The sequence below is a fragment of the Syngnathoides biaculeatus genome, chromosome 11 (assembly GCF_019802595.1).
Source record: "Syngnathoides biaculeatus isolate LvHL_M chromosome 11, ASM1980259v1, whole genome shotgun sequence".
Classification (NCBI taxonomy): Eukaryota; Metazoa; Chordata; class Actinopteri; order Syngnathiformes; family Syngnathidae; genus Syngnathoides; species Syngnathoides biaculeatus.
Window position 1 is genome coordinate 994,939 of NC_084650.1, and position 16,602 is coordinate 1,011,540.

The window sequence follows — 16,602 nt, forward strand, 5'->3', positions numbered from 1 at the left end:
TACAGTTTTTCTTTTGCGACATGTCACTTCCAAATACGTTAGCAGTTTCTAGAACTATCTTTTTCCGGGTTACGCAATTTTTGCTGATATATTTCTTCGCCCGCTAGGGGTCGAGAGTCTACAGTTTTAACAAATATACAGTAGTTGGCCAGAATATCCCATTTGTTGTCCTAAAAGCACTGCAGAAAAATCATTCTTATTTTGGAAACATTAGTTGGACATACATTTGGGAATTGTCCTTTTCACGTCACCTGCTGCAAAATAGTTTACGACACCTGGAAGGCTAAATGCAGGGGGAAAAAACGGAAGTTGAACTGCCTTAACGTCGACAGTTGTAAATAGATAGCGAATAGCATTGCATTAGTCTTTGTACATTTTACGGGCAACTTTCTTATGTCATGTTTATAACTAGTACCTTCTCGGAGAACTGAGTGAACACATAAAGGGGAGAAATGTTTTACCATGTAAGTGTGGGTCTTATTCACATTTTAAATCTTTCAATGGATGACCTTTGTCATTCATTGCTGGTCAGTGTTTGGTGAATAGGAAAAATCATGTATACCTCAATAATCCGAAAATGCGCCATTACAGGCCAAAGTCAAATTTGACTTTTATTGTGCTGCCATTTTATGTTCACAGATATCACTGGAACATGAAATTTTACTTCACCCGAGATACTTCGGTCCCAACCTCTTAAATACCGTGAAGCAGAAGCTTTTTACTGAAGTGGAGGGTACATGCACCGGAAAGTAAGTACACATTGTGCATTCCGTAAACGACCACGTTAGTCGGGTCTGGTCTAATTTGGGTCCCGCTCATGTGAAGTCTCGATCGTCTTTTTTTTTTTTTTTTAATACGTTTCACACGAATAATCACCAAACGCCAAATGTAGCAGGATTAGGTAATCAAAGTAACAGTAACGACTCCTAGTTTCACAAGATGCAGGTCTACACTGTGGAAAATAGAAGAAACTACATTGTGTTTTAAAAAAAATATTTCTACCAACTTGGCAATTCTATTTTGACAGTTAGCTCAAACAATACCAAACTATTTTGATTAGGGATAGGCAATTGACCAGTTTCCATTGTCTATGGCGGAGATGAAAAATCCCGACTTTATTTTCTATCCACATATCCTCAGACGGGTGTGGGTCAACTGGAGCCTATCGGAGCTTGCTTTTGGAGAAATGTTGGTCCACCCTGGGTTGGTAACTAGACAATCTCAGGGCAAAAATAGACAAACTATTCCAGAAAACACACCAATGGACAACTTTGAGTCATCAACTAAAACACATGCTATTGGAACGTGGCAGAAAGCAGGAATACTTGGAGAAAACCCACACAACCACACTTTTTTTCTATTACTTTTGTGAGTGAACTAGCCTATCCAAGTTGACTTAAGGCAAAAAGTATCTTCCACCCTAGACTGGTTGGTATTCAAATGCAGAACACATTTAGACAGAGAAATATGAGCACTCAAATTCACACCAGTCAACAAGTTAGTTGTCTTTTAAACAAGCAAAGACAGCACAGGGGATACCGTTGTCCTCACACACTCAAAAAAAACCAACAACACAATTTTAGGTGAACTGAAGACTCAACTAATAGTTGAGTAGTCAATTGCACGACACATTCATACACATGAGCACTCAAATTCTCACCAGTGAATGAGTTAGTTGAGTCTTCCGTTCACCTAAAATGGTGTTTTTTGGAAAGCGTGAGGAAGCTGGTATCAAACAAGCAAAGACAGCAAAGTGGAGCTTCGTCACACATTCCAATAAACACCATTTTAGGGGAACTGAAGATTCAACAAATAGTTGAGTAGTCAATTGCAGGACACATTCATACACAGAAAACTGAGCACTGAAATTCACACCAGTGAATGAGTTAGTTGAGTCTTAAGAAGGTATCCACTATGCTGTCTTTACTTGTGTAATAACAACTTCCTCACACATTCCAAAAAACACAATTTTAGGTTAACTGAAGACTCAAGTAACTCATTCACTGGTGTGAATTTGAGTGCTAATGTTTTTGTCTATATGTGTCCTGCAATTGACTACCAACCAGTCTAGGGTGTAGCATGCCTTTTGCCCAAAGTCAACTTGGATAGGCTAGCTCACCCACAACAGTAATAGAGACGAGCACTAAAGAAAATGGATGGATGGGTGGAAGAGCATACTGTTTTTTCAACAATGGGATTTCCAAAATACTATAATACAGGGGTCGGGAGCCAATGGCTCACGAGCCATACCCGGCTCTTTTGTTGGTTGCATATGGCTCTCAGAGCCCCCATAATGACATACTGTATACAACGGGGGTCTCAAACTCAATTTAACTGGGGGCTGTGTTGGCAGAGTTTGGGTGACGCTGGGCCGCATCAGGATTTGTACAAGAGAAGCTCTGATTAAAAACATTCCAATGTTCTCAAATATCTTTATTTTCTTAACATGAAAATAAATAAAAATAATTCTTTAACCTTTAACTTTCTGAACATGAATTGAACATTGAATATGAACTGTTCTGAACATGGCTTCTCTTGCCTACTTCTTGCTGGTAGAAACCTGGCAGCGCTTCTTCTCACATAGCCCAATTGCCCACGATTGTCTGCTTCTCCACTTACCTCTCTGAACTTGGCTTTGAGTTCAGAGTTGCACTGCAGGTCAATGAGTTCCATTTGAAGCACAGGAGGGGCATCTTGCACATCGAATTAGAATGGGTCTGCAAAAATTTGAAATGTGGCTGTCTGCGTCTTGAAGTCTCCAAATCTGTAATCAAATTCCCCCTACAGCTTCAAAATGGCCTCGTCTGAGAGACCTGGGCTTTCCAAACACAAGCTTGGTGCTGAATGCCCTCACGTTGTCACAGGCAGCACTGACAAGTTTCCCCTCTCCTTGTAACTTCTTCTTCAGTACATTAAGCTCATATGAGATTAAAAAAAAAAAAAAAAAAAAAAAAGCTAAGTCCATGTGCCATTTGGGATCCCTTGGCACAGAAACAGCCACCCCATACTTCTCCATGAAGGCTTTCACTTCTGCTCTCTACTGAAAAAAATATTTTCAATACGTTTCCCCAGCGGAGCCAACGTACTTTGGTGAAGTAGAGCACATCTCCATATTCTGACTCCATTTCCTCTAAAAAAGCACGGAACCTTCTGTGCTTAAGCCCCTGGATCTGATTTGGTTGATGCATTTCACAACGACAGTCATCACATAGTCAAACTTCAGGCATCTGCTGCAAAGACCTATGGCCTCTTCCACAGCCTCCCCTTCCAGTTTCTTTTGAACAAGTGCCACCCGTCCATTTTTTCTCCCTGTCATTGAAGGTGCTTCATCAGTTGTTATTCCAACAAACCTCTTCAATTGCAAACTGGCATTCTCAATGGCATCACGCAGCTGGTGAAATATCTCCTGAGTGGTGGTCTGACCATGCATTGGAAATACTGTGAGCAACTCCTCCAGATTGTTTCAAAATTGTCATCACTACCAAGGACATATATTGCGAGCTGGGCATTGTCTGTGATGTCTGTGGTTTCATGAAGAGCGATTGAATATACACTGAAACTTTTGGTTTCTCACACAATTGATCATAATTGTCACTTGACATGTCAGAAATGGGCTCTACCTCATTGTTTTCAGAAAGGCTGATGTTGCTAAACAAACCTTTCTTTTCTGGACAGACTATTTGTAGCCTGTAACATGCACTTTTTGACATTCACCTTCTCTGAATGGCTTTCGTGCTTTAGCAATCATCTCACTGACCACGTAGCTAACTTCAACTGCTGCACTATTCTCTTTGGTTGCTTTCTTTAAAAAATCTTGTTGCCTCAGTATACCTGTTTTAAGATTGGCAACCTGGTTGGCTAACGTGTGGATCGTTCATAAAATGCAAAAATACACGCATTTACTTTTTAAAATATTTTAAGACTCTTTTGGAATTACGTTTTAAAATATTTGGCATTTATGGATCTCAGCCTAAATGGTTCCCGACCCCTGCTGTAATACATTTTTACCATTGTTTGAAAATTATATACACATAAGCTTGATTTACTAAGGGTTTGTTTGCACCTGCAGAAACGGGCACAAACTTGATTCCTCATGCAAACTGATGATGAAGCTAATCTATTAACCAGGTACAACCAGAATTCCATCTGTAAATTAATGCAGTTTTGTTTTTTGCATTTTTGTGAATAATTAAGAACACATTTTTCTATCAAGTTTTTATTTTAAAATGCTCACCTCTACAACACTCCTCACTTTTGCACTATTTTTAGAACATGAAGGATACTTGTGGTGCCCAAAAATGGCTTGGTGATAGTATGCGAGGTACATATGACCTACCAAGACTTTCAGAATTGATAACAGGTGTAAAAGGGTAATGTAAAGAGTAGATACATGATTTAACTGTGAAAATCTTCCAAGCAAAATAGATAATCATGTTTTTTTCCCCTCCCATCATGGTGACAGCGCAAGACAGTACAGTTTAAGTGGTTCAAGGACAATTCGAATGAAGTTGGGGTGTTATGTAAATAAAAACAGAATACAGTGATTTGTGAATCCAGTCACTGTAATTTGATGGGAGCGAATGCGCCCGCGCGCCATTGCACTCACAAATCTACACAGTCGGCCACGGAAAATCACGTGTGTAAAATTTGTTACGAGTAGAAATACATAGATATTGAAAGACGTCACTTATTTTGTGTAGTCTTGACCAGTGTTCCCGCTAAGTTGCGCCACTGCAATAGCGCACTTATCGCACATTCTCAGCACACATGAAAACCAATCCAGCGCAGTGAAACACAACCTGAAGTCTTTTTTTTTTTTTTTTTTGGTTTTTAAACACGGGAGCACACGGTGCCTACTTCTACGTCCTAGTTTACCTGACACCACCCCCCTCCGCTCTTAAAAGGGGATACTCATAATTACAAACAGAACACACACACACAACATTATATCTGTGTGCAGGACTGGTGGACCACCCCTGTAACTTTATATCTCCTGGGTATGACTGACAACACCCGTAGATTTTTCAAATATGAGTGACTAGTGAATCCTCTTCAGCTCACAGTACGTGGATAATGTATTCACACCCCCTTAAATTTTTCAATCTTTGTTATATTGCAGCCATTTCCTAAAATCTCTTTTTTTTTTAATACTTAAATGTACACACAGCTCCCCATATCGAAAAATTAATAGTGGAAAAAAACTGAAATATCACAGTCACAACTATTCTGATGTATAGTATTTAGTAGAAACACCGATTTGCGCTAATAAAGCCATGAGTCTTTTGAGGAATCATGGAACAAGTTTTTACACACCTGAGTTAATGGTCTAATCCAGAGGAAATTTATTTTATTTGTCTATCATACAAATGCAGCTAAAATTTCATTAAAAAAATATTTAAAAAATTCTCAACACAACAGAAATGAAATAAATTGGCGTCAAAGTCAGTCTCAAGATTTTGTTCGAAATGTCAATTAGATTGAGCATATTTGGACACTGTATAAAGTTAGTGTGCAGTTGATGCTGAGGTCTGCCTAAAATTCGACTACAGCAGTGTGTCCTCTCATGTGTTAGGTGCATTATTTAAAATATGGGTTAAATCTTTAAACGCAGAACGACACCGACTCAGTCACTAGTACAACAACAACAAACGACTCACTGTTATGGGCAAGCAGCATCAGATGTTTAAAAATGTTTAAATTAGATTATTCTGTCAACAAGGTGTACGTAGATTTCTTGAGGCACCTACCAGTCTGTGTTTTGGGTGCAAAGTTCCACGTCAACCTCATCAGGTCTCGCCGAATCCTTTCCTTGTGTTACATTCGTCAACTCCAGTTCGAACATATATGGTTGAATTACACCTGGATGGGATGTTTTTTGAATATGGGAAGAATAAGAAAATTCCTCCACTTGAATTCCTATCTCTCTCACAGTGGACATGCCCCTAAGATTAAAATTTCAGACCCCTCCATGATTTCTAAGTGGGAGAACTTGCAATATAGCAACGTGTTAAAATACTTATTTTCTTCACTGTACCTTCCAGCAGGTAAAACTAGTATGAACGCATGAGACCACCTGAATGTGCGCCTGCTGATAACGCCATTTCCTGCTTTTTCTCCAAAACAAATCCCTCAAGAGGATTTTCAGTTACAGCAATCCATATTCGTCAAAATCACGTTTTGTGGTGAATAAACAGATGGCTCCATTCTGGGTGCTTTTTTTTTCAATTATTATGATTAAAAACGTACTAAAATCATGCATTTCATGTCAGTGGAGCTTTAATGTATTTCTGTTGAGTGCCACTTTAAAGCTTTTTGGTGGAATTATTTCCCACTCTTGCTGTCTGTTACTGTAAACACAGAATTTAGTGCCTGCTTTGGGGATCTTAGTAAATCAGGCACAAAGTGTATTATTTTGCATTAATTGCAGCATCAGTCAACAAAAATGCTTTCCCTAACATACTGGTTCCCAGTCAGTTGTGGGACAATAGTAAATGGGACATTGAGTGAGAATTAATCCCACACCAGCTACATAATAGTCTAACGACGCTACCAATCGACCCTTTGCTTATGCTTCTCTTTCAGGTATGGCTTTGTCATCGCAGTCACTACCATTGACAACATCGGGGCAGGAGTAATCCAATCAGGCAGAGGGTTTGTTTTGTATCCAGTCAAGTACAAGGCAATTGTGTTTCGGCCATTTAAAGGGGAGGTGGTGGATGCTGTTGTGACTCAGGTTAACAAGGTATGATTTAATCGGTTCAAATTCTTAATGGTGTCATTCATTAAATTGTAACCTTACTTTTTACCACATTGGCCTAAACCAAAAACTGTGCTTTTTGAGTAGTACAGTCCTTGGGTTTTAGTGTAATATACCATATATTTTGTCATGAAAGTAGTTAATTATCTATAAAGGTTAGGTTTTGTTTTGTGATGACTCTCTTTACTGAAGTATAGAACAAAGGTTGACAAAACAAGACATTCACTTTTGTGTTTGTCCCACATCTCATGCTCAAGTTTGGTTCCGTTTTCGTAATGAGCGCGGTTTGTTTTTTCCTCCGGTTCTGCAGGTCGGTTTGTTCACAGAAATTGGACCCATGTCTTGTTTCATCTCCCGTCACGTAAGTCAGCTTTCACTTTTACTTGTTACCATTTTCACACCAGTGTCCTATCCACTCTCTAAACACATGTTTCTTTTTGCAGTCAATCCCTTCAGAAATGGAGTTTGATCCCAACTCTAACCCACCATGTTATAAGACAGTTGACGAGGTAAAATATGTTGTGACAAAAATATATTGCGACAGTGGCTTCCCAAGGGTGCAATAAAAGAATTACAGTACTTTTTTTTCCTACCAGACCTGATTTGGCAGTTCTTTCACTTGTTCTCAACACGTTGCAGGGAAAAAAATGTGTGGTTTATCGTAACCATTCCATAATGAATATGAAATTTGAAAAGATTGTGGTAGATCTCCGCCCCAAAAAATTGTGGTAGAACGCAAAGGTCATTCTTGGGTTTTCCTCATTCGAGCCAGTTGCAAAATATTAACAAATTCCTCTGCACTGCTTCAAGAAGTTGTTCTCCTCATGAACTCAAAAATGACTAACTCTACCGTTGTCACCCTTAGTTTCAGGCTTATATCTCTCTGTCTGGTGCTCTGGGTGGGATATTGGAAACTTGTCAGGACACACTTTAATATTTGTTCATAGTGCCTCAAAAAATCAAATGTCTTTTGCATATTTTGCTTTGAAGTTATTTTTTTAAAAATGTGCCATGGGTAAAAGAGTACCATACCATAAGAGTTTTGCCAAGGGAAATTATCCAATTTCACTTGTTTAATTTTTCTGAAACTTTTTGTTTGTTAATGCCAACCAACATACAGTGGCTAATATATATATAATTTTTTATTTTTTTTACTAAATATACTTCTGTTGGCACAGTTGTGGGGCTGTTCTGAGAACCGGGGTTAAAATCCCGGCCCCACTTGTGTAGAGTTTGCATGTTCTCACCATGCCTATGTGTTTTTCACCCGGCTCTCCAGTTTCCTTCCACATCCCAAAAACATGTATTAATTGGAGACTCTAAATTGCCCCTAGGTGTGATTGTGATTGCGAATGTTGTCTGTCTCAATGTGCCCTGCAATTGGCTGTCAACTACATTAGGGTGTACCCCACCTCCTGCTCGATGACAGCTGGGATAGGCTTCAGCAATCCCGCAACCCTCGTGAGGATAAGCGGCTCAGAAAATGGATGGATGGGGGAAATATACTAGTAAATATACTAGCCAAGGAACACCTGGGGAGAACTTAAAAAAAGATATCCAAATACATGAATAGATTTTCTATTGAAACATGGCGTATGCTCAAATGCGGAAAACGTCGTATGCACAAAAATATCCAGATTTATGAACATTAGTACACATTTCCTTTGTACATCCCAATCAACGTGGAAATTAGCACACGGTGTAGTAGGTGAACCCTTCCTGGCTACACCCACATTTAAATATGCAAATCATATTTCCTCATCAGACTCGGGTTTATTGGCGAGTAATAACACGCAAGGAATTTTTCTCCGTTAGTCGGTGCTGTCCTGATACGAAATTCAGAACAAAGATCCACAAAGTAACAAGAACAAAGAACAAGAGACATTTGTGTTTGTAGGAAATATTCACCACATTTACCTTTGCCCTACATCGCAAAGTATTATTTTCTCCTTTTATCAGTCCTCTGTGTCCCACTTCTTTCATTCATGTTACAAGTTTGAGTCTTACTAATTGTATGGGGTGGACAGGTGTCTTTATGCAGCTAACGACCTTCCCCAGGTGCATCATACTCAGGATAATGCATTGAGTGGAGGTGGGGTTTTAAAGGCGGACTAACAGGTCTTTGAGGGTCAGAATTCTAGCTGATAGACACGTGTTCAAATACTTATTTGCAGCTGTGTCACAAATATATTGTGAAAAAAAAAAAAACATTGTGATTTCCGGATTTTTCTTTTTGGATTATCTCTCTCTCAGTGGACACGCACCTACAATGAAATTTCAGACCCCTCCATGATTTCTAAGTGAGAGAACTTGCAATATAGCACGGTGTTCAAATACTTATTTTCTTCACTTTAACAACATTCAACTAACGTTTGGGAACTGAAGACACTAATTGTTGCTTTGTAGGCGGAATGTTTTCTCATTCCCAGTTGATGTACAGCTACAGCTTCATAATGTGCCACATATTTTCAATGGAGAGAGGTTTGGACTGCAGGCAGGCCATCAAAGTACCAGCATTCTTTTATTGTGAAGGCATGCTATTGTAATACATGCAGATTGTGGTTTGGCATTGTCTTGCTGACATAAGCAGGACATCATGAAAAAGACTTTAATTGGATGGCAGCATCTGTTTATCCAAAATATGTATGTACCTTTCAGCATTAATGGTGCCGTCACAGATGTGTAGGTTACCCAAGCCATTGGCTAACATAGCCCCATACCATCACAAATGCCGGCTTTTATGCTTTGTGTCCAAAACAGTCCAGATAGTTCTTTTCATCTTTGGCCCGAAGGACACGACGTCCACAATTTAAAAAGAAATTTAAAATGTGGACTCGTCGGACCACAAAACATTTTTCCACCTTGCATTAGTCTGTCTTGGATGAGCTTGGGCTCAGAGAAGCCAGGGGCATTTCTGGATGTTGTTAATAAATGTAGTTGAGTTTTCAGTTGCACCTATGGATGTAGCAGGGTAATGTATTTACTCACATTGGTTTTCTGAAGTATTCTTAAGCCCGTGTGGCAATATCCTTTGCACATTGATGTCAGAGTTTGATGCAGCGCTGCCTGAGGGATCGAAGGTCACAGGAGTTCTATGTGACCTATATGGTTACATGCAGTGATTTCTCAAAATGCTCTGAACCTTTTAATGTCATTATGGACTATCCATCCATTTTCTTTGCTACTTATCCTCACAAGTATCACAGGAAGTGCTGTTGCCAATTGCCAATCCCAGCTGTCAACAGGCAGGAGGCAGGGTACACCCTGAACTGGTTGCCAGCCAATCACAGGGCACATTAAGACAAAGAGCCCCACTCACCTAGGGGCAATTTAGAGTGTCCATTCAATGTTACATGTTTTTGGGATGTGGGAGGAAACCGGAGTGCCCGGAGAAAACCCACGCAGGCACGGGAAGAACATGCAAACTCCACACAGGCGTGACTGGGATTGAACCTAGGTCCTCAGAATTGTGAGAACTGCACCACCGTGCCACCTCATTATGGACTATAGATGATGGAAGTTTCTTTCGGCTTGTCCCTTTCGGGGTCCCCACAGCGTGTCATCTCAAATGAACGCACATATATGTTTGGCACAATTTTTACGCCGGATGCCCTTCCTGACGCGACCCTTCTCAGGGAGTGGAGGCCCCAGTGGGATGCGAACCCACAACCCCTGGTTTACCAAACCAGTGCTCTAACCACTGAGCTGCGGGGCCTCTTATGGACTATAGATGATGAAATCCCTAAATTACTTGTAATTGTAACATCTCAAACTATTTTCTCACTTGCTTGAGAGGTGAACCTCACCCCATCTTTTCTTGACTCAGCAAATCAGGGAAGCTTCTTTTATACCCAATCATGGCCCCCACCTGTTCCCAATTGACCCCTCCGTACAGGGCACTTAACCACGCCTCCTGAAGTTACGTCACCCCACGTGTGCTAACCTCAGACAAACAATTAGCAAAAATGGCGGCGCAGGAAGAAAAGACTAGAGCGAAATTGTCCGATTTACCAGCTGATTTCTCACTCGCATTCTTAGCGAATAGTGAAATATCGTTGAAAAGCAGACAGCCGGCTTCAAGTATTTCAGTGAGGGGTATTTCAATGGTATTTACATGCATATCGACGGAGAAACCATTGATATTAGCGCGAGATCTTTCCGGAGTCAGAGGAAGACCGAGAAGCCACATAATTTAATACATTATAACCCAAAGACGAATTCGTCATTGACGGTTTCCTATTTTCGTGTTACCTATCACACTTGTGTGCAGAATCTGTATGTGTATCCTTATAGCCGTTTGTGAACCGCCGTATGAAGGAAAAGAAGAAGGCGAGGCATGATTTACGAGTTGTTTCTCTCGTTTTCTTTATGTAACGTCACGCACTCCTCTCAATAATTATTCTTGAATTAGTGCCGAACCTACGTAAGTCCCGACCGAGTACGACAATCACTACTTTATAGTGTCCTCAAACATCCTTCATTCAGTCTTGGTGTCTCGGTGCACGTCGAAGGCTTTTAGGACTCGCTAGTCCGGTTTAGCTTACCTCGGGAGCCGTCGAACAGAGACGTTTGTGCAGTCAGATCATCGCAAAATATCGCTCAACACAGATCAAGTGTGTCAATCATTCACACGTAGCTATGTTATGCAAGCGAAGAACTGCTAATTCATTTATATGAGACATGTATTGAAAATCAAATATAGGGCGTACCTTCGTGCAAACAAAGTCCGGTTTAGCTTAGCTTGGGAGCGCGGAACAGAGACACGTTTGTGCAGTCAGATCATCGCAAAATATCGCTCAACACAGATCATGTGTGTCAATCATTCACACGTAGCTATGTTATGCAAGCGAAGAACTGCTAATTCATTTATATGTAGCTATGTTATGCAAGCGAAGAACTGCTAATTCATTTATATGAGACATGTATTGAAAATCAAATATAGGGCTTACCTTCGTGCAAACATATCTGTTCCGGTTGATGGATTCAGTTGATCATGCGGTCTTCCACGAAGTTTGATCCATCGAAGACATTTTTCGTACTCTGTCTTCTGTGCCGGTTGATTTTAGATGGATTCAGTTGATGATGCGGTCTTCCACAAAGTTTGATCCATCGAAGACATTTTTCGTACTGGGTCTTCGGTTTTGGAAAGGGTACGAATTGAACTCCACCAACTAGCCTTTCAGGATACCTGTCACTATTACAAAGTCTGTGACTACACTTCTTAACCATATCTATTGTTAAAGAACCCAAATACGCGATAAAATGCTAACAAAAGCTATACTGGACCATGCAACGTTGTCTGAGGGAACGGCGGGTGCAAAAAAGGGGCGTGGTTTATGCAGATCTCTGGCCTCTGATTGGTCAGCAACGCGGATGACGCAATTTCTACGGAGGGGTCAATTAGCCTGCTCACCTGTGGGACGTTCCCATCAGGTGTTTGATGAGGATTCCTCAACTTACTTTTTTGCCACTTATCCCAGTTTTTTTGTAATATCATGCAGCCATAAAATTCAAAGGTAATGATTATTTGCTAAAAACCAAGTATCAATTACCAATGTAGTGTATTCAATCAAATATAGGTTGAAAATGATTTACAAATCATTGTATTCAATTTTTTATATATTTAACAAGATCCCGACATTGTTGGAATTGGGTTTGTACCTCAAACACGCAATATCTGTCTTTGTCTATCAGGTTTTCGCTCTAACTTGCACCATTATTACTGTAAGACTCTATACAGCATATTGTAAAATAGATCAGTTGGGAGGTCACAGATGGTGAGTGAGGTGTAAGGATGATGTGGCCGGAGGTGACAGTGTTCTTAAAATGAACATAAATGTTTGCTCCAAAAAGGGTGACTTCCTGAGTTTTTGTGTACATAAATGAGAGATTTTAGAAACCCCTGTACCTTGGAAACTACTTGTTTTGTTGAACCAAAAGGACATTAAAGCACTTAAAAACTTTGCATCCCTCACAGAAGTATTTCGAGCGAACGAAAATGTTTCAGATCTTCCAAAGGTTGTGCAACCATGTTACCTTAGGCCAGTGGTTTTCAAAGTTCTTTGAGCACGGCCCCCTTTTTAAAGTTGAACCCCCCGCCGCTTGACATTGACTGATTGGGGGAGGGGGGGTTGTAAATGCGGGGGTGGGTGATTCCACTGAAAATTGGAAATGGGGGTTGGGCGGATTGAAAAATTGTCAGGTGCGGGGGTTTAAACAACCCCACCCACATAGTAAACGTGCACTTTACTGGAGAAGCATTACGAAAATAAACGCTACAAGAGTGCAGTGGTCTGCCATTTTTATTTTAACTGACATACCGCCATATGTGCACAATATATATTTCTAAGTATTACCATTTTCTGTCTCATTTACAAAATCACATTGGTTCCAAAATTATGTGCCGTTGTCATGTAAACAGCGCAATGCTTCATTTGCAGTGAAAGACTTCTTTAAATTGCTAGTTTGTGTGTAAATCTATTTGCCTGATATTTTCAAGAAGGAAATCTCTCAGTTCATAGTTTCCATATTTGATGATGTGTGTTTGTGTGAATTTGTTTTTGAAGGACATTGTGATCCAGCAAGATGATGAGATCAGGCTGAAGATTGTGGGAACGAGAGTCGACAAAAATGACATTGTATGTATTGTTTTCCCCAAACATGTTTGAGGATACCATGCAATCCCTAACTTGCATGTTTGTGCAAACCATCCACTCATCCATTTTCTAAGCCATTTATCCTCATAAGGGTCGGCGTTATGCTGGAGACTGTCTGAGCTATCTCTGGGCAGGAGGCAGGAGGCAGGGTACACCCTGAACTGGTCGCCAGCCAATCATATGGCACATAGAAACAACCAACCATTTGCGCTTACATCCACAGCTATGGGCAGTTTAGAGACTCCAATTAATGCATGGTTTTGGGATGCGGGAGGAAAGCCGAATGCCCTGAGAAAACCCACGCAGGCACAGTGACAACATGCAAACTCAACACAGGCGGGGCTGGGATTTCAACCCTGGCCTGCAGAACAATGAGGCAGATGCTCAAACTAGTTGATCAAAGTGCTGCCTTGTACAAACCAGTAAAAAATATTTTGTGTTTTTCAGTTTGCTATTGGATCTCTTATGGACGATTATCTCGGTAAGTCGGACGCCATGTTGTCACAGTGGTTTCAGATTGTAATACAATCCATGAATTACAAAACCCTATATCTGAAATGTCTTAACAGTGAATACACAGCATTTTGTTTTATTTTTTTAGGTCTTGTGAGCTGATCTGCATTGGATGAGGTGTTGTCTTTGTGTTTTTTAAGTGGAAATTTGGTGTTATTAAAATGTTTTATTAATGTTTTTGTATTTTTTAATTTTGTAATAGATCAGTATGATATCATGTTATTAGCAATCCACTTCTATTCCCATCATCACTAGTAAGTCACTTTACATTTAGTGCTGAGGTTTTTTTGGGGGGTTGTAATTGTGCCGCTCAAATGTGTAATTTTTTCATTTGTTTTTACTTATTTGGTATAGGTATGGATCACTGCAGTTATTGGTAACCTACTTCTATTTCCACCACTGTCATGAGTAACTAGTTTTAGTTTTCTGGTCTATCTTTTGTTCAACAATGTAGATTTTTTTTCCCCATCATGAAACACAGGGCAAACGTTTACATCTTTTTTTTTTTTCCACTATAACACGCGATGAATATTAAACCTTGTACTTTACTGTGTGAATATGATTCTGCATTGTTTTAATAATTTCATGGGGATGTTTGACTGAGTATCAGGCAGAAAACATGGGTTACAATGTTGAAATATTTGGTTTCAAAATTTTATATAAATCATTTCTTCAACATATGATATATAGGAAAGGTAGTTCATCACGTGACACTATCCACATTATGTTGTTTTTTTTTGCTTGACAGCTATTACTTCATCTAAAATTCAATTGTGAGAATTCCTGTTCATTTACAGTGAACAATAGAAAGTATCAAGACCTTCAGTTTTTCACTATCCTGGATGAAAACTTTATCCAGAGTGCTCAGGACTTGAGATTGGGCTAAAGGTTCACCTTACAACAAGACAACCAAAAGCACACAGCTAAATTAACGGAGTGGCTTCAGAAAAACTGTGTAACTTCCTGAATAGCCGATCCAGACCCCTGACTTAAACCCAATTGATCATCTCTGGAGAGACCTGAAAATGGCTGTCCACCAATATTCACCATATAACCTGACAGAACTGGAGAGGATCCTCAAATCCAGGTGTGCAAAACTTGTATCATTTCCAAAAAGACTCGTGGCTGTATTCACTGAAAAAGGTGTCAACTAAATACTGAGCAAAACCTCTGAATATACATATACACTTGAAGCCAGAACTTTACATATATTGTGCAAAAACATTTCATTTTTTGTCTGTCTGAAGTCAATTCAAACTAAACCTCTCCTGTTTCAGGATCACCAAAATTATTTATAAATGCCACATTGAGACATTTCTTAGAGTATTTTGTATTCTCTTCTCCGAGGCTAAGTTTACATCCACAAAAAGTACTGTCTTTAAATAACTGACCCCAAAATATACATTGTAAAATAGGAATTATCAAAACTACATACAGTATAATATTCACTTTGATGATAATAACAGTCTGAAAAAGTGATTGAAGAGCGTTTTATTAAAGTGCAAAGTTGGGAAAATCTCACTGACAGCCCTGTGGTGGCCATATTGCCATTTGCAGATGTCACACTGGGACAGTCGCAGTAGAAAACATGCTGTGCAACCCGCTATGGCAGATGAACAAGAGAGATTGTCAGATTTTTCTGACGCCCCTTCTGAGACTGAAGCTCTTTTTGAAGAAGAGCAGATCTCAGAAGCAAGTGAAGTGACTGGGGCCATATTAGACGATATGTGGATCACTTCTAACTGATAACAGAATCCCTGACAGAGATGAGAACGAAGAACCCGATGAAATATTCAGGCGAAGTAAGTACGTCAGGGTTGCCCAGATGCAGGGGGGCCCTTATTTCTCCTCCCTGCCGAGCCCACTGACGCTTAGGTGGGTCGACAGGGAGGTCGGTGGCCTCCCAGCCAGCTAACAACTTTATTAAGTTATTATGACAGGGATCTTTTGTTACGTTCTGAGAGAAGGATTACGTCCTCGGATGCGGACGGAGCTTTTTATTACTGCTGCTTTCGGACAAGTACACGGACACAACACTGCCTTCCTGGAACATTCACTGGGGATAATGTTTGAGTTTGGTGACTGTCGTTTGACTAGTTAGCTGGTGTTACACGCTAAACTGGTTTTGTACTACTATTTTGTTATTATTTTGTCCTGTGTGTGATTAAATTGTCTTAAACACAATACCTGTGCTTTGCTATATTTTGCTCATTTGACCAAGGGGATTTATTCTAATTTCACACGTAACACTGACGTATTATAAACTGAGACAAATTATTCCCCCCCCAACTATCTTTTTAAAAAAAAAAATGTAAAAATAATTTGTTTTTATACCCACCTACCTGTCATGTGGAACACACAAAGCTCTTGTCCTTTGCACCTGTGCAATCCATTTTTCACAACGAATCAGGTCTTTTGGAAACATGTGGAAAATGAATCCATCCTCCGGGGTGTTTGAGCAAAATCCAGCAATACTACAAGCTGGCATTTTGGCTAATATGCAGGAAAAAAAAATTAATCACAAAGCTCTTGTCCTTTGCACCTGTGCAATCCATTTTTCACGACAAATCAGGTCTAATTGACCCCTCTGTACAGGGCACTTAACCACGTGACGTCACGCCACGTGCACTGACGTCAGACAAACAATTAGGAAAAATATCGGCGCAGCAAGAAAGG

General features: G+C 40.0%; 1 protein-coding gene across 4 annotated transcripts; it reads left to right on the plus strand.

Annotated features, from left to right (window-relative positions):
- The first annotated feature begins 101 nt into the window (after positions 1–101).
- On the plus strand, positions 102–14,609 carry polr2g (RNA polymerase II subunit G). 4 transcript variants are annotated; one of them, XM_061834305.1, is made up of 8 exons: positions 106–464; positions 640–749; positions 6,583–6,742; positions 7,068–7,118; positions 7,201–7,266; positions 13,324–13,395; positions 13,861–13,894; positions 14,015–14,609. In XM_061834305.1, exons 1-8 carry the CDS (start codon positions 453–455, stop codon positions 14,026–14,028), a joined length of 519 nt encoding a protein of 172 aa, XP_061690289.1. In that variant the 5' UTR covers positions 106–452; the 3' UTR covers positions 14,029–14,609. The 4 variants fall into 4 exon arrangements, with proteins under 4 accessions (XP_061690288.1, XP_061690291.1, XP_061690289.1 ...); XM_061834306.1 differs by lacking the exons at positions 13,861–13,894; positions 14,015–14,609 and adding exons at positions 4,070–4,128; positions 13,505–13,854 and having other exon boundaries at positions 446–464; XM_061834304.1 differs by lacking the exons at positions 13,861–13,894; positions 14,015–14,609 and adding an exon at positions 13,505–13,853 and having other exon boundaries at positions 102–464.
- The last annotated feature ends 1,993 nt before the right edge of the window (positions 14,610–16,602 follow it).

Excerpts from the sequence above, each read along its gene's own strand:
- polr2g (XM_061834304.1), top strand. Across the intron at positions 750-6,582 it reads GAGGGTACATGCACCGGAAA|GTATGGCTTTGTCATCGCAG; the intron begins GTAAGTACACAT and ends CTTCTCTTTCAG. Across the intron at positions 7,267-13,323 it reads GTTATAAGACAGTTGACGAG|GACATTGTGATCCAGCAAGA; the intron begins GTAAAATATGTT and ends TTGTTTTTGAAG.